General features: G+C 40.0%; 2 protein-coding genes across 3 annotated transcripts in view; one reads left to right on the top strand and one right to left on the bottom strand.

Annotated features, from left to right (window-relative positions):
• scara5 (scavenger receptor class A, member 5 (putative)) overlaps positions 1-8,582 on the bottom strand; it is a 63,809-nt gene extending 55,227 nt beyond the window's left edge. The window contains exons 1-2 of the mRNA XM_079180680.1: positions 8,482-8,582; positions 4,127-4,248 (exon numbers count right to left, since the gene is read on the bottom strand). Coding sequence (XP_079036806.1) covers positions 4,127-4,238 — 112 coding nt within the window. The 5' untranslated portion in view covers positions 4,239-4,248; positions 8,482-8,582. The remainder of the gene's footprint in view (positions 1-4,126; positions 4,249-8,481) is intronic.
• A 1,109-nt stretch (positions 8,583-9,691) lies between these two features.
• LOC306711034 (sterile alpha motif domain-containing protein 12-like) lies at positions 9,692-14,885 on the top strand. Of its 2 annotated transcripts, none has more exons than XM_079179804.1 (4): positions 9,692-9,711; positions 12,271-12,420; positions 12,514-12,654; positions 12,964-14,885. In XM_079179804.1, the coding sequence occupies exons 2-4, from the start codon at positions 12,300-12,302 to the stop codon at positions 12,978-12,980; spliced, it is 279 nt and encodes a 92-aa protein (XP_079035930.1). In that variant the 5' UTR covers positions 9,692-9,711; positions 12,271-12,299; the 3' UTR covers positions 12,981-14,885. The 2 variants fall into 2 exon arrangements, with proteins under 2 accessions (XP_079035930.1, XP_079035929.1); XM_079179803.1 differs by having other exon boundaries at positions 9,695-9,748.
• The last annotated feature ends 410 nt before the right edge of the window (positions 14,886-15,295 follow it).

The raw sequence follows: 15,295 nt of genomic DNA, 5'->3' as shown, positions 1-15,295 counted from the left end.
ATGTTGAGGGAACATTCCCTTGAGGTCAAGAGGATGAAGAGATTTTTAAAGGTTGTTTTTCTGGATTCACATCCATTATCCATCGTCATTGGAAGAGGAATGCGGTATTCGTTGTTAAATGTTTTCGGCGCATGAGCATATTGTGTTTGTGAGTAAATACCATCAACATTGTTAAAGAAATGAACGTGTATTTCGTCACAGTTTGTGGAACAAGAAGTCCTTGAGTTTAGATAGAAGCAGAAAAAGGCAGGCATCTCAGTTTTAGGCAGTTTTGAAGGCTGTGTTTTGGCAGATTTTATCAGCTGCTGCTAGCTAGCAAATCACGATTAATTTCAAGAAATAAGTTGTACACTCTCTGTAAACGTGTTAATGTTTACAGCTGGTTGGCCTGAAAAGAGCCCTGCAAAAGGGACTTACATATATGTTTATAATGGCTACATATATATGCTAACCATGACGCATGTATAATACAGAGATATAAAGCAGCATTGTTATCATATAGCTATTACAAGATAGCATGTGCACATACAAGTGAGATTCATGCTGACGTTATATTCTTAGCATGTTCAAATAATATGTCCACTTTAACAAAGCCTATACGTTTGAGGATGAGTACTAACTAAGGAGTTTAGCAAATGTATTAAGGGTAAATGTCCATTAAATCCATTAAATAACAGGACCAAGCGGCTACAGTGCTACATAAGGTTAGCATTTGAGATTAGCTGCCGTGCACTGGATGTGAGAGTCCTGAAGTGTGCTTATCTTAACGTTAACGTTACACTACACAGACAAACACACTTTAGGCTTGTGTTTTTGGTTCAGAATAGGTGAAAAAAGACATTACCTTCAAAACTCTTTGGTAAGCAGATATTTGCTAATGCTAACCTCTGCTGTATGTTGAGAGGAATTCAAAGCTTGACAGATGCCTAATACCTAGTTACAGTTGGTAAACTACAGTAAAACTGAATTGTGGGAGGGGTTTAGTTAACGTCAATGGTTTGATGTAGCAATCCTTAAATGTACACATTTAAGGATTTTAGCTACTACTCAAGACTGTTTGCGTTGAGATGACCTGGATGGAGAAGAAAACTGGAGTAAAATTAAACATCTTAAATTAAGAACCAGCCCAGGAAACGACGTGAACAGTTGCCTCTGGGAAATCACTGTGGCCATGTGACATGTACATTAAGAAAAATATTTCACCCGCTGGGATATTATGAGGTTATAATGAGATTCTATATTCTTGTGAACAGCCATGATGTAGGCTTGAGTCTGAGTTTTGAATATAAACATTGATTTTGCAGCATGGCCTCCCAACAGCATGCTTTCATTTGGACCATGACAATCTGTCAGTGGACACTGGTGGATTGTTGCTGACGCACAACCACACGCACACACACACACACACATACACACACACACACACACCCACACACACACACACACACACACACACACACACACACACACACACACACACACACACACACACACACACACACACACACACACAGAGACACAGAGACACTTCCCCTCTATGATGAAGACCACAAGCTCCTCAAGCATAAGACAAACACAGCTGGCTCAGATGTGTCACATGGCTGGAATGTATAGGAACAGAAATTGCACTCAAGGCTAGTCTGCCTCTGGCGTTAAACTCATGCTGAACTGAGAAAAAAACAACTACACATCACACAAACACCTTCATAAGAAAAACAGGCAAAATTAAACCAGTCTGGCCTTGAAGGGCGAAATTATCGCATGCTACCGTCTTCTGATGTTTCTTTCTCCAGCCACGAAGACGCAAGGCTTTATGACTTTAAATTCTCTTGTTTGATGTTGTTTCAAGAGTTGGATAAGAAGATTGTTTTGATGCCACTCTAATGTCTGGTCCTTTAAATATAGAGCTAGGGCCAAGTGATTAGCTTAGCATGTTTATCACTTGAAGCGAACATTGTGACTTGTAATGGCCAATCTCCAACGGAAGCATTTTTAGAAGGATTTTTGATCTGATCGGAGTTTCTTTACGCTATTTTTGTCACGTTTGGTTAAGTGTAATCTCAATCTACATTGACTGATGAAGGCTTCCAGTCTGTCCGTGAGCTCGCCTGTTTCACTAAAGGCGGATTCCGCTAACTTGCTACAGTAGGTGGGGATATAAAACCAATGAATCAATGCATAAAAACACTGTTCATTTCTTCCCATGGAACCAACATGAAAACAATTTCGGTTCAGTAAATATCTGCTGTTAGTCCGCCTGGTGAAGGCCGGTTAGCGTGCCGATGTCCACTCAGCTTCTCACGAGCTGCTGCTGACAGACGGGCAGAGACGTTTACGGAAGGAGTCAGCGTGGATTGGATGACAGGACACTTATGCCATGCCAGCTGTTTCCCCTGCTTCCAGTCTTAATGCTAAGCTCCAGCTTCATACTAAATGTGCAGACAGGAAAGTGGTATCATTGTTCTCATATAACTGTTGGAAAGAAAGTGAATATGCTTATTTTTTGACAATTCCTAGAATTTGACAATTCCTTGAACAATTTTGTTTTTTAGCATTACTGAAAATGTACACTGTAAAAATGCTCAGTGCAGCTTTTCCAATTGACAGAAGACTCAATATTCTTTCCTTCATCAATTGTAAACAAGTTCAGAAATGACATAACTGCACTGCTGAACGTTCCCTCTGTCTGGTGATGGTGTTGTCAACATACTTTACTGTTTAGACAAAGAGAAAGGAATTTAATAAACAGATTAGGCAGGGATTAGCAAATTTGGAGACTAATTTTACTCGTAAACTTGGAGATGCGACAATACATTTTAACCAATTTCTGACACGTCTGTTTATAAACCTTTTAATTCCAGCAAGGCCATTGTGAGTCAGTTTCTGGCACCGTCTGTGTGTTTGACTGTTTTTGGTGAAGTACATGAACAAGGACAGGGCTTTGTTTCTTTTACTTTCCAAATCAAATACAGTTGGTGCTTAGCAAGTGCCACAGATTCCACAATAGTCAGGCCCTGTCTCTGTAATTGGCCGGTGATGGTGACATGACGTGTGGGAGCACAGATGTTTCTTAAACAAAAGCAGAACATGCTTTAAATACGCTAATTCAGGTGTTAACATATCATTGTCAAATTAATTGTAATGTGCACCATGATGGAGTCACTCGATAACTCCTCATACCGGAGTTCACAACATTTAGACCACATTTGCCCCTTGTTTTTTACCCATAATTCACAATACATTTACCTCATAATGTGTGTGAATGGCACTCTTGTTTTGTTCTTTTCCACATCACCCCAATGAAACCAACTGCCCCTTGGTTGGGAATACCTTCTGAACGAGGTGTGAAAATGTTCTATGATTTGAGAAGTTGCTTGAGGACAGTCTTCCTGATGTGTGCGCCCATTGACCGCTTTCCATCAAAATGTCAACAAATTCTCCAGTTAACGTTCACTAAGACTTTCCCACCAAACTCGCAGAGCTTTGGGTCGAAACCTGAGAACACAACGTCAACTGTGGATTTGTTACAGCTGCATCTCTACACACACACACACACCAACATTTTTCACAGATGACCATAGTGAGAGTAGAGTGGATGCCATGCGATGACAGCATCAAGTCTTGTGTGTCTGCATTTTTTATTAGTGTGTGTGTGTGTGTGTGTGTGTGTGTGTGTGCGTGTGTGTGTGTGTGTGTGCGTGTGTGTGTGTGTGTATTACTGTGTAGAAAGTCCCTTTCTGAAAATCAATTAAATAATTTGTTATATCAGGCTTCTGTGCCTACACACACACACACAACACATACATAAAGTTCACATTTTTTATATATATATATATATATATATATTGAATAATCTGGGGATTTAAAGAATTGATAAAGGTTAAATGAAAACAAATCAATCAGTTTGAGAAATGTAGAATTTGATTGCAGCAAATCTGTAGTTGAACGTTTGTTATCTTTACGAATCAGCGCTTCCTTTTTGTAGTTTTTCTCTGTTTCTATTAAACCTTTAACTACCGTGGAGTTTCCCTGCAGAAGGACGTACAGTATTTTCAATCCATGCAGATGTGAAAATCAGTTTAAACTAATCTGCTCCTATGTTTTTGGTGTCAACTGCCCTCCTTACCTTCATCACACAGGTTAAGTTTGGACAGGTTTTGTCCATCGTAGGCCTCTTCATACATGGAGCCGCTCTCTCTCTCTTCATATGTGCTCAGATACATGGCCTTGTTCTCCATCTCCTCCTGACTGAAGAGAGAAGATACACACAGTATGATCCACTGAAATCGTTCTACGTTACAAAAAACTGACATCTCTCCTCAACCAACCCAAACCTTTTATAGCTTGCCTTCACAAAAGGTACAGATGACAAAAGAAAAAGACAAAAGAAATAAGTGGAGAAACCGGTTGAAGACAATTCTTTGCAGGAAAACATGTTGTTTCTGCAAACCACGGAAATGTTGAATGTGAACGTTTTTACGTTGGGTCAGAGCGTGTGACGTGGTATATTGAGTGACCGTTATTGAAAAATAACGTGGTATAATAACGAGTATAACAAGTGACACAGGACTTTCACACAGAAGACCGCTGTTCAGTGTCCAGTGTAAAACTAAAAGTAAACATTGACTCTGCGCTTTTTAGGTAATGCTGTTACACTTACAAAGAGTGATTGCTATTCATTTAGGCTTGCTATGTTGTTACAGTTGTTAAGTGACATTATTATTATGTTACGTTGCATTGTTACGTTACCATTTTAACCAAAACCATGATCTTTTTTCTAACCTCAAGCAAGTAGTTTTGTTGCCTAAACCTAATCAATCGTTTCACAGTGTTAACCCAGTGACATTGTGCGTTTCTGCAAGTGTGATGCAAGGCTGATATGAAACGTATTCATGAAACATCTTTTTGCTTCAGAAACGAACCAACATTCATCCTAATGATGACATGCAATGTCAAAAAAATTCTCACCTTAATCCTGTAATAAAACATGATGGGAATAGTCTCATCCGGGCCAAGCTATGGATTTTGGTCGGCAATGTATTGAGGTTTTGGGTTAAGGTTATAAGTGAGGGTCCTTACAGGTGTAGAAGTTCAAATGTGTTTGTTTGTTTCCTATTGGCGTCCTCTAGTGCTGCGAATCAGGTGAACCATTGAGAGAGCTTTGACCGTCTTTTTAGCTTTTCAAGCTACAATATAGACAAACAAACAGACACACACACAGCGCTACACAAACAGAGGGAAATGCTTGTGGTGTGAGGATTGTGGCTGACTCTAGAGCAGCGCTGTATGATTTGTTTCCTCCTTGGTTGGTCTTTCCGTGGACAGCGGTTGTTTCTTTTATGTCCGTTTGCCTTTTAGCAGGATATTTAAAAAGACGACTGTGAATAAATGCGCAAAAAACATTGTGGAAAGGTTGGTCACGGGGGCAAGAACCCTTTGTTACTAGCTCAGTCAAACAATGTTAAAGGGACAATTTCTGATTGCAACTGCTCTGCCATTTCTTTGTTGTGTGTTTGAATGGAATTGGTTACTCAAGAACTATAGAGCTGATAGATAGCACAACTTGTGATTGTGACATTGTCAAACAACTCAAGACAGTTGTGTAATTGAGTTGGTCAGGGTTAAAAATACTGTGCATTGACAATATAACACTATATCCATTGGATTTGGGTTAAGTCACCTTACGCTTACAATTGACTTAAAAACAAAAAAGTAGCTCCAGAGCCATAACTCTCTCAAGTATTTAACCCCATATGAATTAGAAGAGGTGAACAATTAAGACGGCTTTGACAGATATGGTTGTGGCAGAATTCCAACACGTCCTCCTTTCAAAACCTAAAACAATATGAAAAACCTAATGAAAACATCGGGAGAGGAACGTGTCTCAGAAGACACTTATCACCATAACAAGTAATTCCATCTTTAACACACAGTTGACAGTTACATCCAGCAGGTGCAGTCATTGATGAGCTACAGTTTCTGGCACACACTCTATGGTGGTATAACTCTATTTTTAATTTAAAGCACATTGAATTTCACATTTTATTTGTCAAAGACTTTAACTGATGATGAATCGCAATCAGTCGCAGCCATACACCGGACTATTTGCTCTGAGCTGAGCACATTTGCTCTTCTGGTTTGGGTAGAGTTTCCCACGCTACACATGATGCAAACCAAATACGGCGGGCATATGAATAACGTGAAAGGGACCACAGAGCAAATAGATAAAAGGTTGCTTCAGACATAGACATCTCTGAGGAGTAAAATTAAATCTGCTGCAGTCTGGACTCGCTGGGTGTTAAACTCCCACAAGCCCCCGACGGCAGATCTGTGAGTGTTTGACAAAGTCGTTAAAAAGCGCTCAGTCTGGACTTTCTCATTACAGACGGGATGGAGGGGTCAGGTTGACATTTAGATTGAAGCTGGGCAGGAACCATTAGGGCTGCTAGGAGATCCCACTAAACTCTCCGTACCCCTGCATACGTGTTTGTGTGTGTGTGTGTGTGTGAGTTATCTTCTAATTACATTGAGTTTAGTGGGATAAAACAGTTTATCAGACACTCAGTTGGTCTCTGTTAGTCAGTGCCAACAGACGATGGTGGGAAAGCAAAGTCATCTCTATCTGTGCAACTGTGGACAAAATAACAGAAACGACCCATTCAATTCAAGAACGTTTGTTACACGGCTGAATATGCAAACTATGTGTCAGATTGGAAGGGCCACACCGCCCAAAACATGTGAACTCTATACCTGCACAGTTCCAGAGCATCCTTCTGGAGCAGCAACACTGGCCATAACTTAGAGATTTACTGTACTGCTTACAGTAAATCCAAGCCAGAAACATTCACATGCACAACTTGGTGTACGAAGGGAACACTTTTGACAGTGACGACTGTTTCAGTCTTTTTCCTCCTTCCAGGTTTGCGTCTGATTAGACACCAAGAGCCTTTAATGCTCAATATGAGCTGTTCATCACCGTGTTGAAGTGCTGAGGGAAATCTGGTGATTTCATGTGGCTGAAGACGTGGATATTCACTTTATTCATCCCTCAAATGACTGGAGGCTTTCCTTCTTGGAGCTCCATCCAATCCCAACAAGCTGTTCAAGATGCAGCACGATAACTAGCCAAGAAGGAGAAGGAGCAATGCTGCACGAAATGGCGGTGGGCCCTTCGCATCTGATTAACAGTATGACGCTCAGATATTGACAGGCGTTAGTATTAATTTGTCCACTTGTGTGTCCTGGAAGAGATCAGCATTTTCACTTTGTTGAGGATTGTTCCGCAGTAAAATTACAACATTGGGTTGTTTATAATGATGCATCCTGTTTGAGTTGCATCTTATTGTTGTATCAAGTCAAGGTGAAGAGGAGCTAGGTTTAACATCTTTATATACAGGTAGATAGTTCAGTCCAGCGGTTCCCAACCAAGGGGTCAGGCCCCCGGGAAGGGACATCAGATAAATCTGAGAGGTCCTGAGAGTAGTAATCTGAGAGGAAGGGAGAAAAAACAAAGCTCTGATACACACACACACACACACACACACACACACACACACACACACACACACACACACACACACACACACACACACACACACACACACACACACACACACACACATACACATAAACACACACATATATATAAATAACTATATATCAGAGGCCAGCATGTGGTCTCAGGCAGAACAGCTATTGCAAACTTATCTGGACATTATAATGATTTAACGGAGCAAGTAGCTAGAACATAGTTTACTGAATTTAAAAACAATTTTCAAAGTCAGTGCATTTCTGATGCGGTTGTGTTTGCTACAAATGATCATACCACATTTAATTATGTAATTATTTCCCACTAGCAAGTTGATTTTTATGACTTAATCTATTAGAAGTGGGGAGCTGAGTTGGAGCACAAACTCCCACTTGTACATATGCAACCCTGCCATATCATTGCTCAGTCATCCATGTGCAACATTAACCCATTTCTCTCGGTTAATTAAAGGCAGAGATACTTCACCCATGACCGCTGAAACACAAAGCAACAACTTTCTGCGGATGAGTTCCATTAAACGTGCATTTCCTGTCCTTGCGGCATACCACTCGAATAGATTACATGTAAATCAGCCTTTTAACTGTTGCAATGAATATTTAACAGATGTCAACCAGTTTGCCAACTTAAAAAAGGTCAAAGCGCAAGAGATCATGTGGTGATGTTAGGTTATCGCCTTTGTGCTGAACAAACCTGTCAACTCAACATAAAAGGGCAAGTTCCTGTGTAACATGTTAATTGAGCACATTTTACACAATATCTTAAAAAAAAAAAAGGAATGACAGGTGACACACAGTCAGCTGGAGTTTCAAACAGGTGCAGTCACCGTAGGGTTCATGCATAGGCTAAAAAAGTGTGTCAGATTATGTTAAATCTGCAAGACATTAAAACACCAAACGGAGATAAAGTAAGTAGCAAACAGGCTTTTATCTCACCTTTTCAGCTGTCAATTGGAAATAAAAAAATCACAGCTCCACGTTTCTCATAATTCCCCTGAAGAAGTTGCTTCCTGACGCTGTAACTCCAGGCTTTTTCTCAGCTGTCAGAGAGTCCTTAGGATGGCATTAAATAAACGGAATGAAACGCACCACTCACTCAGTCTCTGTCAGTGCCGCAGAGCTCTATAGACGCGAACAAGCGGAGACATTTGGAGTAATATACACACAACATCGTCATGTGACCATCACAAAACTCCAGCTGAAGTTTGCTCTGCGTGCCGAGCAGCTGGTGGAGAGGAGAGAGGTGAAGAAAGGTTGCGCGCCCTGCTGTACGCGCGCTCCCTCTGTTGGCCGTGGATGGTACATTACGGGACTGAAACATCTGATAGTGTTTTAAAGCCACTGACTCAGAAACAGAGAAAAGCGATAGGATTGATTTTGATTCAAAATAAACAAAGAAAAAAGTGTACATACTTATACTGTACACTTAATTTGATGATGCCGTCATGAAACCCTCATTAGCTCATCCACTCAGTCAAGACGTTATAAATAAGTCCATATTTCAGACACAAACACGCACGCACACACACACACACACACCCACACAAACACGCGCACACATTTATATACATACAAATCATGCACTTTGCAATTACTGTACACCTGTCTACCATATTTAATTTGTTTTTCTTTTTTCTTTTTTCATTTTATATTTTACAAATCTTATATTGAATCGCTTGATTTTAACTTCTGCACTATCTAATGTCTGAGGTTCACATTTTTACTTGCGTTTTTTCTTTTTGAAAATAAGTTTGAGCATTCATTCAAGATTTTCAATGCAATTGTTGTGCATATGACAATACAATCCACTCAGTATCAATACTGCTTTTCCGGTATACAGGCCAAAAACAAATGACAAAAAAATAGGACAATTTAAATATATTACAGTAGTGAGTAACAGTCGTAAAGGTGCTCATGACCTAAAGATAAAACGTGTAGCATAGCTCTCTTGCAAAACTATATGTCGTTTTTTGTCCTATGATTACATGATAAGAATGACCAACAATTATCTCGTGAATCAATTGATTCAATCTGTTAAGCTAATAAGTACATATCATACAGATTGCGATATTTCTGACAGCACTTGAAGGGATCACGAGTAACTTTGCATGTGAGTGCAGAAGAAGGAGGTGTCGAGCGCGCGCCCGTGGGCGGGGCCAGGAAATGGTACGTGTAACATTTCTCAACAGGTACAGGACCGTAGGTAAATATAACTTATACTCACCAAAAACTGTCATACATTGGTAATAAGTCAGTGTTTTGTCTGACCTAAAGTCTGTTATGGATGTTTGGTGTTATTTACAAGCAGCTGTTGTACACCAAATTCCATTCATATTTTTGATATTGTTAATATGGTTAATATACCGGAACTGGTACATACCTGCAGAAAAGACGTTTGAGAGGCGCGGCTTCAATTCGGCACTTCTGCTTAGAAAAACATGCCTTATTTAGTCTAAATCTCAACATTTATAACCACTTAGTTTCTGGCTGAGTTTTTACATCACAGTTTAATTAACACGGTATTGCAGAGTGTGACTGTAAGGCACGTTTTGCCATTTGCTAAAGGCATAAGATTGACGAACAGAAAATGTATCTAAGCCTCCTACCACTGCAGAAAGAACGCATCGAGGCCAGATTGCATCATGACAAGTGGAAAAAGGCTGTAGATTAGAGAGCTGAAACCAGGTCTTGCGAAAGTTGGACCATTTAACAGCTCCTTCTGGACAATTCTCAGGCTATAGTTCAAGAGATGAAGTAATTCTGCAAGGCACCACAAGATGGTAGGATCACACCTTGGTGTGTAAGAAGGATGACCTCAACCTGCTACTTGAATATGTGTCCTATTAGAAGATTTGGTCTTGTTTTGTTCATTGCACCGCGTGAGAATAATCTCACATGAACTCTGGTGGTCCTTCACTTTGTCTCTGTTCAGAAGTTTAATCTTAATTTCTTTGTTTTATGTCAGCTACGTTGCGTGGCGGCTTGTGATTCGACAACAGGTAACATTGGAGAAGTTTGGCATCTTTCTTTTTGATGGACAGGTAGAGACAAACGTTTGAATTCCTCACCCAAGGTATCAGAGAAGGTACTCTTTTTGCTATCAGTACCCTTCATTTCTGCACAAGAGAAATGAAGGGGAATGCCACGATGAAGGCTATGATTCCCCCTTTGTCCCCAGGTGGGATATAAAACATTCACGCACAGAGGGGGGGAAGCCTTTTTGTAGCTCCCACAGTGATAATGATGCACTGCTTTCTGTTCAGGCACACATCTCTTGTTTCTTTCGTTCTGTGACCACTCCTCTGCGTTGCACTTACAACACAGTTCCCGCTGTTGTATATTAAATCAAGTTGCCAAGTAAAACCAACATAACTGCCCACACATTCACATCAACTTTGGCTACCCTGAAGCTTAATAAAACTGTCAGACTATAGAGGCCGAAACAGATAGTACGTGAAGTGAGAATGTGATTAATACCAGCTGAAGCACTTCGGTCCAGCTCTTGAATGTGCTTAAACATTTCTATATATGTAATAATATATATAGTTTGTCGGTTTCAGTTGGTACAGAAAAGGCAATTTCCCACCCTGCCTGTTGCTGTAAATTGCTTTTTTTTCACAAATCCTGGTTCAGTTGTAAGTGGGCAGTGTGGACGTGAATGCAATGGTTCAGAGCAAATAAGACAAGCTGGATATACGGTCACTTTATTCCCCTGCAGATATAGACCCTTCGGAGCTCAGTTCTGGAGTCTTATAGTCATAAAACCAACGTTATAGACAGCAGTGAGATTTTTCCACTCTTCCAGTGCAAAGGTCTTAACTCTCTGTATGTCAATTACTCCGATGGGACCTCGTTACTGCCCCGGCCAATCGCGCGCCCCCTTTAATTAACACAGGAAATTACATTCCTATATTTATACCCCAATAACTAGACCGGCCCGCTGAAAAGGTCACAACAACAGTTTAGCAGTTTTCGCCCTATGGCAGTGCAGCCCAGGAGGATATATGGCTGGGAGGGAAGCCAAAAGAACCCGAGGCGAAGGAGAAACTTTTTCTTTTGAGAACAGCAGAACTTTTTTTGACCTTAAAGGTGTTGGAGTTTTCACCTTGCTGTTAACCAGCTATTTGTCATCATGTTCCGGGGGTTGTTGAATGAATCACTGGAAAACAGGCTTATTCTGAGCAAGTATAGGTGACAGGGCATATGAGAAGGAAATTTAATCCTAAGCGCCAAATATCAAGAGAAAATGACATTTCCTCATATTTGGGGGTCTTCCACAGACAACGTTGTCCTGAGGGAGGGAGGCGCGCATGTTCACAGTGATGGCGGCTGAAATACTCTGCTCAGATCCTGCTCGGGTGAACATTAATGGTCACGGCAACACTTTTCCCGTTCATAATCATCAGTGAAATAAGGTTTTGAAATTCAGGTTTTTTCTTCTGGCAAATCTTGACAGAAAATCGCAAAATAACTTTGATAAACAAATAATTGTTTAAGCTTTCCTGCTTTGCTATATGTTATATCATGTAAATTGAATATATTTGGATTCTGAACTGTTGCCGGGTGAAAACAAGCAGACTACACCTTGTTTTTTTTAATTCAGATGGGGTTTTTTTTTCCCGCTTTTTTTTTCAGATACGTTTTCGATCAACTGAAAAAATCAATCGACTGATTAACTGCTTCTAAAATATATTATGTGTAACTTTCCTGCTTTTGTCTTCTCAGTGTGTAGCGGCTGATGTGGTTGCAGAGCGATGGGACTGTCCAAGCGAGTGTCGTCGTGGTCGGTGGAAGAAGTGTTGGAGTGGGTGCAGGACCAGCACCCAACCTACATGGGCATGCTCCAGAAAGCCATAATTAAGCACGCCATATCAGGTACAACTCACGCATCAAATTCAACTCAAATCAACCTTTTTAGATTTAGAATTTGTAAAATATTCACACTCATGCACACCCCTCTCTCCCGAGGCCGCGCATTGCTGAGATTAAAGGATCATCACCTGGAGCTGCTCGGGTTGGAGGCTGAGGAGCAGCAGCAGGAAATCTGGCAGGACCTCCTCCTACTCAGAGTTCAAGAAGAAATCAATGAACTCAATGACATCTGCTCTGGTGAGAATGCCAAATGACTCTATCTTCAGGGTGTAGCCGTGCGCCAAACTAGTGAAATAGTAGATTGTTATTGTCGGTTTTCCTTTAGTGGTGGTGATGTGGACCACCAGGTAATATGCACGGGAATTCACAGGAAATCAAGCAGGATATTAATGATTTTTTCCGCTCACAGTCGAAACTATACGTTTTATTTTCAATCAAACTCTGGCATTTTATAAACATATCTGATGTCACCAGCATTTTTCAGTCCAACGAGAAAAAAAACAGCTGCTAACAAATATTTTATTTGTACTCTTTGCTACTCTGCAGAGTGTTTTCCTTCATAGCTGGAAATGAAATGCGGCTTCCTTTTTCATTTCCCATCCATTGATTTGTCCATGTGAAGGAGGGAGAAAGGTGGGAGTGATGGAAATAACAAGAGAAGGTGAAAGAGAAAGAAGAATCAATGAAGAGAGAAAGAAACCCATTTCCTGTGTGAAATCTGAGCTGTGCAGATGGATGAGATTCGTTTTTGTCTGAGCGTCTTTTTCTGAGCCCTGCTGTCTATTAGTCTCCTTCTATCTTTCTCTATAGTGCGTTTGCACTCAGTCAGTGTATCATGAAATATTTTTAATTACGTTGGTTAAACTACTTTGGCCAAGACCGAAGTATCCCAACGGTTACAGGATGTATTGTAATGGAACTTTGAACAGACAATCATGATCGCTAGAGGATGAATCCTGCTGAATTTGTTGATCCACCTACTTTTTCTCTAGCACCACCATGAGGTTGACATTAGCGGGTTTGAGTGAAGTGTTTCAACAACTATTGATGGCCATGAAATTTGATACAGACGTAGATTTTTCATCTAGCACCATCAAGTCAAAAATGTAATTTGTCCGACGCTTTCTATGACCAAATACCTCCAAAACTAAGCACAGCCTCAGCTGCACGTCAGTGCTGTTAAGTGCTAATAGACCCTTTTCAGTCGTTTTGACATGTAATTGCAGGGTAAACGTATGTGTATTAATAACTTTAATTAAGGCCCTGTTCCATTTAGGTAAGGACCCTGTTATTTTGCATTCTGGCTCACAGGATGACTGTGACACACTAAATATAACGGGACCATAATTAGCTTCATCAATAACACCTGTGTTTACCCTGCTATGACGTGACAAAACGGCTGCAGTGAAAAGGGCCTATTAGCACATGTTAGCATGCTAACACACCAGACAAGGTACTGAATATGGTAAAACATTATAATCGCTAAACGTCAGCTTGTTAACTTTTTCATTGTGAGCATGTTTTCATGATAGCGGTAGCCTTAAGCTCAAAGCGCCACTGGTGCCTAAGTATAGTCACCAGGAGCTGCTAGCATGGTAGACTCTCAACATGATTTATTTAATAAAGAAAAATAGGAAAAAAATATCTATTGCTGGAACCCATAAGTTCCCTTGTAGCATTTTAAAAATAGCACTTAATTAACAAAATATCAGGTTGATTAATGAAGTGTGAGTTATGTATATGGATGACACTTGCCAATTAAACCAAGTCAAACCTCATGAAAAACTTTATTAATTGTGGACATGTGATAATTTGTCTAATAAAATCAAATCAACTGAAAATATGTAATAATCAATAATAAACAAGGTTGTAAATATAGTAGATCATGTGTCTACTACAGGGCGCTCTACTAAGTGATTACACTTGTTAATAGGAAAACTGAATAGCTGTATTTCCATTTAAGCATTTCTATGTGTCGAATACAAACGTCCAACTTCTCGGTCACACACGTAAGCTGACTGAAAGTCATTGTAAAATCTTGCTTTTGGTTTAATCTCTCTTTGAAATATCTGTCCTTGTATTTCTGACTGAAAACCATAAACAATGCATTGTTTATCTAAAGTGAATATTGAACAGAGTTACAGAAAATCCTCTAATTTCTCTGGATTTTGATGCGGTTTTGTTTTTGATACATATACTGGTTAATGTGATTAATCCTGTTTTAACTGGCTGCGGCTAACAACTGTAACTTGTGAATGTCTTAAATACAAGTGGTCCTGCAACTTTCATTTTATATATTGCCCCATTTCGTTTATTTGTTATGTTGGCCTCCTTTTAATGTGTATTCTAGGCATCAACTCCCCTCCACATTTGCATCACATACAGTAAAAGGTTGTCTATTACTGAAACATATTTTCATGGCAATGCTACAGCATGGTTGGTGGAAATAAAAGTGCTGCTTTGGCAACTCAATCCTCTCACTTGTGTCATCTTTCTGCTTTTACAGTTCCAGCATCATGCCTCTCATACACATGCAGTGTTCCACTGCAACATTTATTTTTTTACTGAAGAAGCCTCAGAGACCGCTGTGAAAGATCTAGGACCATTAAAATTAAAAGGTCATAATAATAAAAAAAGAAAACATATTACTCATATTGACTCCAAAGACAGCAGTTGTAGTAATGAAAAGCACAATTCAAAAATGTAATCAAACTTTGTGGCATCATTCAAAAAGGTGCACTCCTTATTACACAGTGACACTTTAGCTACACCAGTTTTAAGAAAACAAAGTGGAAGAGATTGGTATTTCAAGATATTGTGAGGCATTCATGTGACCAGGTTTACACCCAGCTCTGAGATCTTCCTGTCACTCATCACT

Source organism: Pholis gunnellus (genome assembly GCF_910591455.1).
Source record: "Pholis gunnellus genome assembly, chromosome: 19".
Taxonomy (NCBI): Eukaryota; Metazoa; Chordata; class Actinopteri; order Perciformes; family Pholidae; genus Pholis; species Pholis gunnellus.
This window is presented reverse-complemented; position numbering and strand designations above follow the sequence as displayed.